The sequence below is a fragment of the Loxodonta africana genome, chromosome 12 (assembly GCF_030014295.1).
Source record: "Loxodonta africana isolate mLoxAfr1 chromosome 12, mLoxAfr1.hap2, whole genome shotgun sequence".
In the NCBI taxonomy this organism is placed as follows: domain Eukaryota; kingdom Metazoa; phylum Chordata; class Mammalia; order Proboscidea; family Elephantidae; genus Loxodonta; species Loxodonta africana.
Genome location: NC_087353.1, coordinates 56,197,450 through 56,211,829, shown reverse-complemented (window position 1 = coordinate 56,211,829; position 14,380 = coordinate 56,197,450). Strand labels below are relative to the sequence as shown.

The 14,380-nt window shown below is 49.1% G+C and overlaps 1 protein-coding gene across 8 annotated transcripts in view; it reads right to left on the bottom strand.

The window, feature by feature from the left end:
* The window catches only part of FLYWCH1 (FLYWCH-type zinc finger 1), a 28,754-nt gene extending 16,436 nt beyond the window's left edge, over window positions 1-12,318 (bottom strand). For 3 of the 8 annotated variants that reach the window (XR_002787605.2, XM_023557483.2, XM_023557484.2), the window contains exons 1-3: window positions 12,139-12,317; window positions 1,922-2,345; window positions 1,036-1,494 (exon numbers count right to left, since the gene is read on the bottom strand). Coding sequence is in view for 6 of the 8 variants with exons in the window: in XM_023557483.2 (XP_023413251.1) it covers window positions 1,036-1,494; window positions 1,922-2,270 (808 nt within the window). In the remaining 2 variants the exon portion in view is untranslated. Of the gene's footprint in view, window positions 1-1,035; window positions 1,495-1,921; window positions 2,346-12,138 lie in introns of all 8 variants that reach the window. The other 5 variants (XR_002787606.2, XM_023557485.2, XM_023557487.2 and 2 more) reach the window with 4 other exon arrangements.
* Between the last annotated feature and the right edge of the window lie 2,062 nt (window positions 12,319-14,380).

Sequence of the window (14,380 nt, the reverse complement as noted above, 5' to 3'; positions counted from 1 at the left end):
ACAGAGAGGGCAGCCATTCGCTTCTCTCCTTTCCATTTGTCATGTACATCCCCCAAGCTGGGCATGCATGGAGGAGCCAGGGTGCCCTCCTGTTAAGGGTTGAATTGTGTCCCGAGAACAGGTACATTCAAGAACTAACCCCTGGTACTTGTGAACGTGACCTTGTTTGGAAACAGGGTCTTTGCAGATGGGATCAAGATGAGGTCATACTGGATTAGGCTGGGCCCTGAATCCAATGCGAGTCCCTAGGTAGTGCAAATGGTTAATGTGCTAAGCTGCTGATTGAAAACTCACAGGTTCAAACCCACCCAGAGGCGTCTCAAAAGAAAGTCCTGGTGATCTGCGTCCAAAAGGTCACAGCCGTTGAAAGCCCTACGGAGCACAGTTCTACTCCGACACACACGGGGCCGCCGTAAGTTGGCGTCAACCGATGGCAACTGGTATGAGACTGCTGTAAGGTGGGGCTGGAACTGAATCCGAGGCTCAAAGCCCAAGATCTTCCCGCTACACCATCCTTCCCAAACTTAAGTGACTGTTGTGTTGCTGGGTGCTGTCGGGTTGATCCCGAGCCAGAGCAACCCTATAAGGCAGAGTAGGACCGCTCCATAGCGTCTTCCCGGCTGTAAACTTTGTGGGAGCAGATCTCCAGGTCTTTTTTCCAGATGAGCGGCTGGTAGGTTCAATCCACTGACCTTTTGGTTAGCAGCAGAGTACTTAACCGCTGTGCCACCCAGGCTCCTACTTAAGAGAGTGCTAAGTGAAAATTCAGATTTCTGGGCCCCATACCAGACCCTGCTGCAGCGGAAAATTCCAGAAGGACCTGGGATCCCAGATCATTCTGCAGGCAGCTGGTTCTGGAGCAGCAATCCTATCCCACGGGCCAAACGATTATTGGGACATTCATATTAAAGTCCACTTGACTTGGAGGCGTTTTTAAAGCCGGCAGGACACCACATCTCTACATGGGCACAGAGGGGTCCACCTGCACACAGTGGGGTTCACTGTGAGCCTTGGGGTGGGGAAAGGGGTGCTCACCTGTCTCTGGTGTCGGACGCTTCTTAGGGGGCAAGCTCGGCAGCGACAGGGCCTGAAGCCCCTCGTCCTCCTCCGGGGCCGGCCTGCCCAGCCCAGGGGCCGGCTCTTCAGGACAAAGCCAGGGGCCCACCCCCTCCAGTGGCTCCTCTGTATGGCCCCTGGAACCCCCCATGCCATCTGGCAGGACAGGGCTGGGCAGCTTCTCTCTTTGGCGCCGTGCCTCCAGGCCCTCCTCATCAGGCGGGTGGCAGTGGACCTGCATCACAGTCACCCGTGGGCCCTGGGTGATGGCACAGCCCCGGCAGCTGAGCTCGGTGTGCTTCCGGCACTTCCAGTACACCTTGTCCCCCACAGCCTTCTGCTTGTACAGGAAGGACTCATGCACCAGCAGGCGGCCCCCAAACGGAGTCCTCAGGAACTCCAGGGGCTTGGGGGCTGCAGGGGCAAGGGGGGTGTCAGCTAAGAGACCAGGAGGAAAGCAAGGGTGGGTGACAGGGCCTGGAGGAGGCTGAGAAAACTCCTTACACTCCCAGACCCCAAACCTGAAGGGGACCCACAGAGCCCACTAGGGCTGCTGGGCCAGATCTCAGGCTGGGTGTGGAGGTTTCTAAGGGGCTGACATGATTCTGTACACCGTTTGCACTCTCAGGGGCTCGGGAGGGCTCTGTACCGGGTGGAGTTGTGCCCTACACCAGCCTAGGAGACCGTCGTGAGCAGGGACAAGGAGCCCCAACTCAGAGTGGGAGGGACGCCAAGCCCGCCCTGCTAGAAAACGGGGCGCACAGAGTCCAGCCCAGGACCTTCTGGATGCCAACACCCTGATCTTAACTCTCACTGCTCAGTGCCCTACAAACTGAGGTCTGCCAGCCCAGCCCTGGAGCCTCACCTGCATCCAGCCTGCTGCGTTTCGGCTCAGGTGCCTGGGGGCTTGGCAAGACGGCTTCCTGCTCCTTGGCTGGCAGGATCTGGAGGGTCCTGGTGAGGGTGTTGGGGCTAGACATCTCCAGGGACATTACGCAGTGCGCACCTTTGGGCTCAGAGCCCAGCCCACTCCTGTTGTGGCTGGCGGCTGCGAGTAGGACCAGCTTGGGAAACTTCTTGGGTATCCTGGGGACCGCAGGGATAATGTCTGTGCTGGGCTTTTGGGTGGTCTCCTGGTCGGCCCGCATGCTCTCACCCTCCTGTTCACTGGGCTCGGGCAGAGGCATCCCAGTGGAGGGCTGCCCACAGGCCATGCCCAGACCAGCAGGTGGATATTAGCTCTTCCTCCTCCTCCCTGGCCAGGACCCTGGGATTCCAGGGGCTCCTTCCTACCAGAGGAGGCAAAATCCCAGTCAGTGGAGGCCCTTAGGTCTGGGGCTTAGGGATAGATGGAGGATCAAGGCTGGGGCAGATGGGACCAAGAGGCTGGGGACAGATCGACTACAGCTAGAGAACCCTGGGCCTTGGGTGCATCCCCTCCCATGTTCCCCACCTATGAGGCGGTGGTCCCCTGGCTGTGTCCTAAGGAGCCGGCCCCTCGGCTGGGCAGGCTGGCCCCAGAGGACAATGAAGGGTTCCAGGCCTTGTGCCTGTTCTCAGCACTCCCAAAATGCCTGGGCCCCACAGCAGCAGCAACCCTTTGCCAGAGCTGGTGCTGGTGCCATGTCAGCCAGGCGGGGACAGGGCTGTGGAGGTGGTGAGAGAATCCCGCCAGCACTCAGGACTCCCTGGCCGGCACCCTGGAGAATCAGAAAGGACAGATTATGGGGCACTGGTGGAAGGGCAGGGATGGAAACGGGTCCCAGCACCTGTGATCAGCGTGGGTGACCTTTTTGCCTCTTGGGAGGTACTGGGTGGTGGGCAGAAACGCTGGTGGCATAGTGGTTGCTAACTAAAAGCTGGCAGTTTGAATCCACCAGAGGCTCCTTGGAAACCTTTTGGGGCAGTTCTACTCTGTCCTGAAGGGTTGCTAGGAGTCGGAATCAACTCGAAGGCAACGGGTTTGGTTGTGGTTGGGTGGTAGGCAGATGGTAAGGTCCCTCTCCCCTTTCCAGAAACCCTGCCTCCCTGACATCACCTTCCACCTTGAGAACTGCCGCCCATACCCAGTTCTGCAGTTCCAGTTCCCACTGGTCCCTCACATCTCTTCACAGGTCCCTGATCTGGGGCCTGCATTCGGCTCTCCAGCCGCCCGGCCGACCCAAGAGCTAGACTCCACGGCCCCGGAGGGGGATGTGCGTATGGCCCTGTTCCAAGAGTCAGGAATACAACCAAGGCCAAATGTGCAGTGGGGCCACATCCCAGACACCACCAGCAACCCCACCAGCTACCTAGCGCCCCACACGAAGCCCCCACCCTGAGAGGGGCCCCAGGAAATCTGCCAGTAATGGACAACCTCATGAGGGGTCATCACCCTGCCCCCCTGCGTGCCCATCCTAGTCCAGCGGTCCAGTCCTTGGACAGGCCGCCTCCTGCTCCTCTTGTGGGGTGCGGGTACCTGGGGTGCCCTGAGGCCCAGACTCCACAAAGGCACCGCCGGCGGAGGGGCTCTCCTCTCCACCTACAAGAGACACTCCGGGCAGGAAAGCATTACGGCAGGGATTCCCACTCACCCATACACATTACCCTGATCATTGATTGACCCTGGTGGCCCGCTCCTTCGCTCACACTTCGCAGTCGGAGAATCCCGGAACGAACAAAAAGTAGTGAGTCCTGGACCCGCATTCTTCCATGCACCCCGGCAACCCTCAAGGCTCGGTCACCGGGACCCCACATCCACTGATCCTGCGCTCCTCCCTGCACCTTTCAAGGATCCCCAAGATCAGCCCCGCTTCTTCCCAGCCCTCTCTGCTCCCCAAAGTCCCCGACATTTCTTCACACTGTTCCCAGTGCCAGATACAGGGCCAGATACACTTGGCAAGTGTCCAAACCTAGAGTTTCGGCTTTTGGACAGTTGGAGTAATTCACAACCATGGAATGATTGTGAAATAACAGGGGTGCAAATACTTCTGAACTACAGAGTGACATCTATACAGACGCGAAGCTCTTCAGATGACCACATTTAAAAGGCTTGTAACGGAACGAGGGGAACAAGAATATTAAGAATAAGGGATAGCAAATGAGAATCAAGTATTTAAAAACCTCTGAAACAAACTACACATAGCAATGTCCCATTACTCACATTGTGGGAATGCGGTTGTGGTTCTCTCTCACCGTGGATTTCTGAGTAACTAAGGTTATCCCTTAGGGATTCAGAATTTTATAACTTTTATCCATTTAGGATGATATCTTTATAACTTCTTATCAGTCTTTTCACTGTCTGGGTAAACAGCATATAGATTTGATTCTGATTTGGAAAATGCAGTGTCTCTATCCGGTTCCGCCCTTTCTCAACTTTCCTTTCCTCCTCTCCAGGTTCCCAACCTCTCTGCCTTCCTGGTCTTTACATTTGGACAACCAAGGTTCTTAGGGCTCTTGTATCCTAAGACAAAACATAGCAAAAGTCCTCCCATCCTTCACCCATACCCCTTCCTGCCACCTGGCGCCTGCCCCCAACCCCAAAAACACCACGTTCCTCTTTGGTCAGCATGTGGCCTGATGCCTGGCTCAGCCATGACATGAACCATGTTCTGCCTCTGGACACCAGCTCTGAACACCTGTGGCAGGCCTTCAGGGAAAGAAAGTCCTCTACGTGAGAAAACAGACCTCATCCACAGCAAACCAGCCAGACCACAGCCGCAGTCCTTCTAACAACTGTTCTAAATTAATTCAGACAACCAGCATTTGCTGTGAGGTAACATTTCAGCTCCTGTGCTAGACACTAAGGCTACACCACAAATGCGATCCAATCCCTGGATCTTTCTACCCCAGAACTTTCTACCCTGAGTCACCACTGCAAGCCCCAGGATTGGAGTGGGCAAGGAGGACCATCAGAATCAGAGAAGGGGTGGGGGAGAGGTAGTGGGAATGGTTTCCCAGAAAGGCAATGGTGGACCAAGTTCGGCAGGACACGGAAGCGGCAGCTAAAGGAAGGGGAAGAAGGGCATTCAAGACATCCTAGGCTCCGAGAAGAAGTCCCTGGTGGGGACGAGCCAAAAGGCGGGTGGATCGAACCCACTTAAAGGCACCTCCTCGGAAGAAAGGCTTGGAGATCTGCTTCTGAAAGGTCACAGCCTTGAAAACCCTATGGAGCAGTTCTACTCCGCACACATAGGGTTGCCATGAGTCAGAGGCTGGGAGCAGGCTGCCCTGTAGGATGGGCCCAGCCAGGGCCAGCAGTAGTTGTTGTATGGGGAGATAAAGGGAGAAAGCTGGGCGGTTGGACTGGTCCTGGGTCCAGATCTGGTAGGGACCATGCACATGAGCCAGCGGCACATTCCAAAGAAGGGAGGGGTGTCTGTTTGCAAATACCTACTCTCGCCTCCGAACATTTTAAAATTGTTACCGGGAAAAAAAAAAAAATTCTACAGCCAGGACTTGCCACTCACACGTGATGTGCAGCCATCCAAAGCTAGAAGGGATACACTGATTCCCACAGACTCAAAAGTCCCAAGAGTTTAGAGATCTGTCTGGTGCCTGCCAGCTGGGATCCCGTCTTCAGAACTCCAGCCCTCTCCCGGCTCTGCCTGCCAGGATCACCCAGTGCTGGGTCCCTGCATGAGACATACTCTTAAGAAAAAAGTATTTGTGTGTATCTGAAATTCAAATTTAACTGGGCATCCCCTTTTTTGTTTTAGTTACATTGGTCACTCTCACCCTGGTGCACCCTCCCCAGCTCCTCGTCTGCCTGCCTTTGCCATGGGCTTCAGTGTACAGCCCAGGGGTCATTGGACCGCAACCTTGGATAACCCCCTCTTGCATTTGTTGACCCCCTATGTACCCCACAAACCTTAATCTCAAGGTTACCATTAGCTATGGGACTCCCCTCACCTTGGAGACCCCAGCACCAAGTAGTTAGAGAACTCTGAGTATCAGGGAATAATACATGTAACAGCACAGATCTGAGAGTTTACAATATTGTTGTATAACTAGCTCCCGTCAAGTGAACTCTGACTCACAGTGACCACATGTGGGTCAGTGTAGAAATGTGCTCCACAGGATTTTCAATGGCTGACTTTTTAGAAATAGATCACCAGGGCTTTCTTCCAAGGCACCTCTGTGTGGACTCAAATCTCCAACTTTTCAGTTAGCAGCCTCACATGTTAATAGTTTACACCACCCAGGGACTCCATATTATTGTTAAGCTCCTGAACAAGCTAGAAAACAGCTATCCCCATTAAACCACTCAGAACTCCAAGAGAAATTCTTATCGCCTCTGCCCAGGCAACCACTGCCCCCAACCAAATGTAATCTGCCACACTAACAACTTCAAGAAGTGTTCAAACACTAAAGCAAATGCTACAACTGAGCTAATTTGTTAGCAGGATTTCCAAAATGCAAATAGGTCAAAATAAACAAAGAATGAAATGACATTAAGCACAGATAAGCAACAGCCACAATAAAAAGTCTCAATAACTCATAGCAAATTATAGGTACACATGCTGGAACGTGTTGCTCGCTACTTCATTCCCCTTTAGAGTAGGAAGTCCCCACCTGCAGATGAGATGGAGCCCTTGGGAAGGACCAAAACATTACGTAATTTAAGCCCATAGTTACAAAAACACAAAAGTAAATCCTTAGTAGCAATACTCTAGAAGGCCACAGGAGGGCGATATTGCTACTTAAAATTAAATGCATGATACAGTGTTTCCAAAACAAGAATTTGTGTTTTCCCTTTAGGAAAAAATGATTAAAGAGGACTTCCAAAAATGCTTTGTGCTTTGTTTATGTAAACTACTAGTTAGAAAGCAAAATCCAATTATCAAATTCAGCTATCTTTCCCAAGCTAAACAAGTAAGGTTTTTCCAAAAAAAGATCAAAATATTACTTGGACACTGCCCTAAAGCACTCTGGTCATACTTGTTATTAAGTGACTAATGTTATTTTACTGGTTCATAACTTTTAAAATTTTCATTTTATTGTGGTAAATTATATATAACACAAAGTTTGCCATTTTAACTATTTTAAGTGTACAATTTAGTGACATTACTTTCACTGTTTTGTGCTACCATCATCACTATCAATTTCCAAAAGTTTTACACGCACTCTGAACAGAAACTTAATATCCCTTCAGCAATAACTCCTATTCCTTCCCCTCCTCAGCCCTTAATAACTACCAACCTATTTTCTGCCTCTGCATTTGACTGATCTAAGTGGGGTCATACAATATTTGTCCTTTTGTGTCTGACTTATTGCACTCAGCATAATGTTTTCAAGATTCATCCATATCATAGCATGTATCAAAACTTATCTTTATGGCTGAATATGTTCATAACTTAAAAAAAAAGTTAAGTCAATGTTATACATTATAAAACAGTAACAACATTGATTTTATTTTTTCTTAAATGTGTATGAACCCTTTTTGCAATGGAAAATTTTTCTTCCAATTTTTTTTTTCACTTTTAAAATAAGCTGCATCTCTTTACGTGATTTTTTTTCTTTAACTCCATAACTCTCAAAGGGAAACAGGGCCTCTGCCTCTATGTAACATTATGTCATACAAGAAAATAAAGAGTAATATAAAATAAACGGAATAGAGAAATGAATAAAACCAAGTGCATTAAAATCCCTATTGCAGGACTTGTGTAGTCTCAAAGTATCTCCCCCAAGATATTTATTAACTATGAAGGATAATAACTTAGCAATGCAGAGACTTTGCAGACACCCCCTTAACCAAGTGACCAACGTCATTATCGTCAGGAATAAGACACATTAACACCATGAACTCCTGATAAAATGCACTGAGAAGGATACAGTATAGCTTCTGTTCTCTTCCTGCCATAAATGCACAAACTAATTCTAATCTTGAGCAAACACCAGACAAATCTAACTTGACGGATATTCCACAAAACACCTGACCAGCCCTCCTCATAGTTGTCAAGGTAGTCTAAGACAGGGAAAGACTGAGAAACTCTTACAGACTGCAGGACACTAAATGCAGTGTGGATCCTGGACCAGAGAAAGGCATGCCGGAGAATACCTGGAGGTTGACTAAGCTGTAGTTTAGTATATAGCATTGTAACATTGTAAATTTCCTGGTTTTGCTCATTGCACTGAGTTAGGTGCTAACATCCAGGGAAGCTAGGTAGACAGGAATTCTCTGTACTGTTTTTACAACTTTTTTTAAAGTCTAAAATTAATTAAAAATAAAAGGTTTTGAATAGCCCAGTTTCAGATTTATAGGTACAATGGAAGTTGACAGAGAAAAGGAGCAACAGAGGCCGTCTGTGCGGGAGGATGAGAGAGAACACCCTGCCTGCCCCTCCTGCCCATGCCCAGCACAAAGTGACCTACTCAGAGCCACCTCCCCTGTCCTGGGCCTGGTGCTTGAGCCCAGTCTACTGGCTCCTAACACCAGGAACAAAAATTCCACAGCATTAGCCCTGACATCCATTACTGTAACCCAACAGTGGCCCTTCCAAGTGTCACCGTTATCCCCTTTACCCTATGGGAGATGGAGGTCTCAAGGGCTTAAGGGATCAGGACCCCACAGCTAGTGAGAGCCAGGGCTGGAAGCCAGGCCTGGCTGGTCCAGAGCCAGCACGCCTTCCTCTGCCCCTAGGCAGCAGATGCTTAGAGGAAGAGATGCCATCACCACTATCCACTTCCAAGTTTGACATCACTCCAACCAGAAACTCAGTGCCCCTTCAGCAATAACTCCTATTCCCTACTCCCTCCAGACCCTGGAAACCAGTGATCTATTTTCTGTCTCTATGCCTAATCTAGATATTTCATATAAGTGAGATCACATGATGTTTGTCTTCTGTGTCTGACTTCCTGCAAGAAGCACAACACACAGAGCTAAAGCCACGCCCTCAGAGTCAGAAGTCAGGGCATTAAGCTGTCCCTACAAAATTGCTGTTGTTGTTGGGTGACTCATGGCGACCCTATGTGACACAGCAGAACTGCTCCATAGGGTTTTCAAGGCTGTGACTTTTCAGAAGCAGACTGCCAGGCTGCCTTTCAAACAAACTGTGTCGTTCATCATTTATCAAGGTTTTGCATCACAGCAGCTTCCAGCTGTACTTGGCCAAGGCAGCCCCTGCAGGAGACCACAGGGTGGAAGTGAGGAGAAGCGAGGCTGGTCCTACTGCTACCTGCCTCAGACAGTATCTCCATCAGTGCCATCCAGCCCCTGATGCCAGCTTCACAGTGCATCCTGCCCTTGTCCCTCCACCCAGGCTGTGCCAAGCAGCTTCTAGCCATTGCTAATCTCCGCCTTGTCTCACCACTTCCTGTTTGGCTTCTCAGCTCTTCTATCACCATGGTGAGCACTTAATTCGCAGCTGAAATCTTCCAGTAGTTTCTGTTTCCCTAGGTGGACTCTGATACAGCCACCAAGAGTAAAATGACTGGAATTAGGTCATTTAATATTTACCATATTAAAGGTAGTAGAGAAGAAGCCCTAGTGGCACAGTGCTTACAGTGGTTATCTGCTCAGCTGCTAATTGAAAGGTCAGTGGTTGAAACTCACCAGCCACGCCATAGGGAGAAACATGTGGCAGTCTGCTTCCAAAAAGATTACAGCCTCAGAAACCTTATAGGGTAGTTCTACCCTGTCGTATAGGGTCACTATGAGTCAGAACTGACTCCACAGCAATGGGTTTTGTTGGTTTTATGTAATAGAGGGTCAGTGAAAAAGAGATGAGTTAACACAGTGGCTGCAATAACGGGTAGAAACATACCTACTATTGCGAGGGTGGCGCACACCGGGCAACATTTCACTGTTATATATAAGGCCACTATGCAGTGGAGTCAACTCGAAGGCACCTAACAATAACATGTGCCCGACACTATGCTAAGTGCTTTATACACATTAATTTTCAAAACAGCCTCATCAATTAAATTCTACTGTTCTTCCATATTATAGAGGACAGACCTAAGGCTTCATCTTAGGCTCCAATGACCAAGTGCCAGGCCAGCAAGGGACAGAGCCGGCCTTCAAACCTTGCAGGAGTCTGCCTTCAGAGCCTGAGCCCTTACAGTTAAAACCATCCTTTTTGAACTGAGGATGCTACCCATTGGTGGATCATGGATCACTTCAGTAGGTTAAGACCAGGGGTTCTCTACCAGGGTGATGTTGCCACGCCCAGGGGACATTTGGCAATGTCTGGAAGCATTTTTAGTTGTTACAGCTGGGGAAGGGGTGCTGCTGGCATTTGGTGGACAGGGGTCAGGGATGCTGCTCAACATCCTGCAATGCACAGGGACGTTGCCCACAACAAAGAGTAATCTGGTTCAAGATGTCAAAAGCTCCAAGGTTGAGAAGCCCTGCTTAAGACTGGCATTTAAAAAAGGAAATTCAATAGCAAAGAGTACATCTGCAAAAAAAGCATTAAGTATAGTTTTAGTGAAACTTTTCTTTCAATTATTTCAATTTTGGGGGTTTTTTATAAGAATTGCCTGGGGCACTTGATAAAAAGGCAGACATCCAAAATTCTGACTCAGAGGGTCTGGAGAGCACCTGGAAAGAAAGGTGTGGTGCTTTACTTCCAAAAATCAGCCACTGAAAAGCCCTATGGAGCACAGTTCTACTCTGACACACATGGGATCACCATGAGTCAAAGTTGACTTGAAGGCAACTGGTCACCTAGCCTAAGACATCCTCCAGACCCTGCTCCTTCTTAATCTGATCATGCTCATCTTCCACCTTTCCTCTCCCCTATCACCTCAGAACATCATCCTCACCACCTCCTCTTTAGTCCCTACTCAAACCTTCTTAATAGTCTTCCTCCTTCAGCTCCAGCCACTCCAACTCTCCCACCCAGTTCTTCTTCTTGTTATGTACCCACTGAGTTGATTTCAACTCGTGGCGACCCTATGTGACAGAGCAGAACCGCCCCATAAGGTTTTCTAGGCTGTAATCTTTATGGAAGCAGATCGCCAGGTCTTTTCTCCTGCAGAGTCACTGGGTGGGCTCGAACCACCAACCTTTTGGTTAGCTGCTGAATACTTAACCATTGAGCCATCAGGGCTCCTTCCCTACCCAGTGACCATAGGCTAATCTTTTAAAGCTCAACTTTCATCATTTCTCTCCCCAATAAATCATCTCCAATCTCCATGGCCAAGCAACCATCAGCCCGACTCCACAACCTACCCTCCAACTTCCCACACCATTCCACAAGTCCAACCAGTAGCATTCTGGAGAGGAAGCACAGTAGACCTGATGGAACCCAAACAGAATATGCAAGTCAAGTCACCAGCACTGCTTTTGGCTTTGAAAAGCAGAAATATCAAAATAAAAATACCCTTTCTTCGGAATTGAAGGCTGCACATAATTACTGGAGCTCAGCATCCTCCAAATGCAGGAAGTAAAGGAGTCGTTAAAGGGACACTTAATGAACGCAAGGGCTTCCAAACTATGGTCAAACCCATAGGTCCTGAAATCAATCTAATGAGTCAGCAACAGTCTTTGGAATGGAAAGGGATGGAATGCAATAAAATATAGAATTGAATAGATGGGGCTGCAGTCTGTGAGGTAAGAGTAAATACATCTCCTTACTTAATGCTTGTGTTTTGCATTATAGCTCTATGGACACAGAGTCAACATGTAAAAAGTATTTCTCAGCGTCGGATGAGTCAAAAAAGTTTGAAAGCCTTAACGGCAATCTACATAAACAGAGGTAAAAGGAGGGGGTGTAACAGCCAGCAAAACATGCAAGGTCACAGAGACCGCCAAGCACAAAAGTGGGCCAGGGTGGGGTGGGGGCAGGAGGGGAGGGCGCACACAGTCAGGAAGGCGGGAGAATGTGAGGCTCCTTGATTTGGGGGTGTCGAGGCCAGGTAAGTATCGGTCCCCAGGGGTGGGGGGGTTCAGGGTCAGTGCCCTGGGGGAAAGAGGAGCGGGGAGAAAGGAGGAGAGCGACAGTGAAGGACAAGGGGGCAACCTGAGGACCGGGACGCAGAGCTAGGGACACCCTCCCTCGATCAGCAGGCCTACAGGACCCCCAAGAGAGCCCAGCCGGGGGCGCGTCCAGGCCGCGGGTCCCGGGACTTTCCCCACCCACTGGGGCCCGTCCTCACCGGGCACCCGCCGGGCGGCGACGGCAGCGGGGCCCTGTCTCTCCGGCGACGGAGCCGTGACGGGGCTCTCGGCCGCTGAAGCGGCAGGCGTCGACCTCACAGCCCAAGTCCCTCCAGCCACCACGACTCCGGCTCCCCGCCCCCAGCCTCTCTCGGGAGCGAGCCTCGTGCCCGTGCGCACCGCCCCGATGGCTGCCGGGAGCGCGCGTGACCCGAGCGGGGAGCCGGCCACTCCGAATGCGCAAGCAGGCTCTGTGCGAGCATGCGCAGCAGGGCTCTGGGCCCGATTCCTTAGGTGCATACCACTCTCCGGGTCTTCCCTGCGCGGTGCGGAGCCGCAGAGTTTGCGTTGGGTGCGGGGCTGGGACTCGGGAAAGGGGCGGGGCCATCCCGGGATTGGGCGGTGCCGTGCGGGGCCGGAGCGTCGGCCCTACCCGAGACTTGGACTCAGGTCCTGGGCCTGGCGGCTCACAGCACAATGTCGAGGGGCTTTAACTGAGGACGCTGCACTTGCCCAGGGTTGATTTTTGCTCACTGAGGAAAATTCACTGAGGCAGTATAACCCCTCGGGGAGCTGCAATTCTACTTCTGAAGTTTTATCGCAGGAAAATATAAGGTGGTTTAAAGGATTGTTCTTTATGACAGCGAAGATCCTAGAAATTATCGCATCTAACTTTTTTTTTTTTTTTTAACGAGTAGTTGGAAACCCTGGTGGCGTACTGGTTAAGTGCTACAGCTGCTAACCAAAAGGTCAGCAGTTCAGATCCACCAGCTGCTCCTTGGAAACTCTATGGGGCAGTCCTACTCTGACCTATAGGGTTGCTGTGAGTCGGAATCCACTCGACGGCAACGGGTTAACGAGTAGTCGTAATTGGTTGGATAAATGATCACCTACCACTGTAGTGGATTATGCAGCTAGTAAAAGGGTGATATAGGGTATTAATATGAAGGAAAGATGTTTGTAATATATTAAGAAAGAATATGAACGGTATCACTTTTTTTAATTAAAAATGCATTATAGACATGACTCAATGGCAGAATTACTGGTGATATATGTAATTATTTTTTATACAGTAATTAGTATTTTTTTTTCAATAACTGCAAATTACCTTTTTTTTTTTTTTTTGGCTTGAAGACCAATCAAAGTTGCTGTTTAAAAGAGAGTTTGCAGTCTCAGTATTTACTTCTTATCCCATCATAATTAATCCACCACTTGTTAGTTTGTGTATTGTGGTGGCTTGCATGTTGCTGTGATGCTAGAAGCCATGCCACCGGTATTTCAAATACCAATAGGATTACCCATGGTGGACAAGTTTCAGCAGAGCTTCCAGACTAAGACTAGGAAGAAGGACCTGGTGACCTACTTCTACAAAATTGGCCAGTGAAAACTTTATAAATAGCAGTGGAACATTGTCTGACATAGTGCTGGAAGATGAGCCCCTCAGGTTGGAAGGCACTCAAAATACAACTGGGAAAGAGCTGCCTCTTCAAAGTGGAATCGACCTTAATGACATGGATGGAGTAAAGCTTTTGGAACCTTCATTTGCTCACGTAGCATGTCTCAAAATGAGAAGAAACAGCTGCAAACATCCATTAATAATCAGAACATGAAATGTACGAAGTATGAATCTAGGAAAATTGGAAGTTGTCAAAAATGAAATAGAACTATAAAGATCAATATCCTAGGCACTAGTGAGCTGAAGGAACTCTGGTGATGCAGTGGTTGAGAGCTTGGCTGCTAATCAAAAGGTTGGCAGTCCGAATCCACCAGTCACTCCTTGGAAAACCTATGGGACCTAGGACAGTTCTACTCTGTCCTATAGGTTTGCCACTGGAATCAACTCAATGGCAATGGGCTTGGTTTATTTTATAGTGAGCTGAAATGGATTGGTATTGGCCATTTTGAATCAGACAATCATATGGTCTACTATACTAGGCATCACAAACGGAAGAGGAATGGTCTCGCATCCATTGTCAAAAAAACACTTCAAACTAGGAGTATATAGCAAGATATACATAAATTTTTGTATGAGAGACTGACTTGATTTGTAAACTTTCACTTAAAGCACAATAAAAATTAAAAAAAAATTTTTTTCAAGATCTGTCCTTAAGTACAATGCTATCAGTGATAGGATAATATCCATATGCCTACAAGGAATACCAGTTAATACAACTATTATTTAAGTTTACACACCAACCACTAATGCCAAAGATGAGAAAATTGAAGATTTTTATCAGCTTC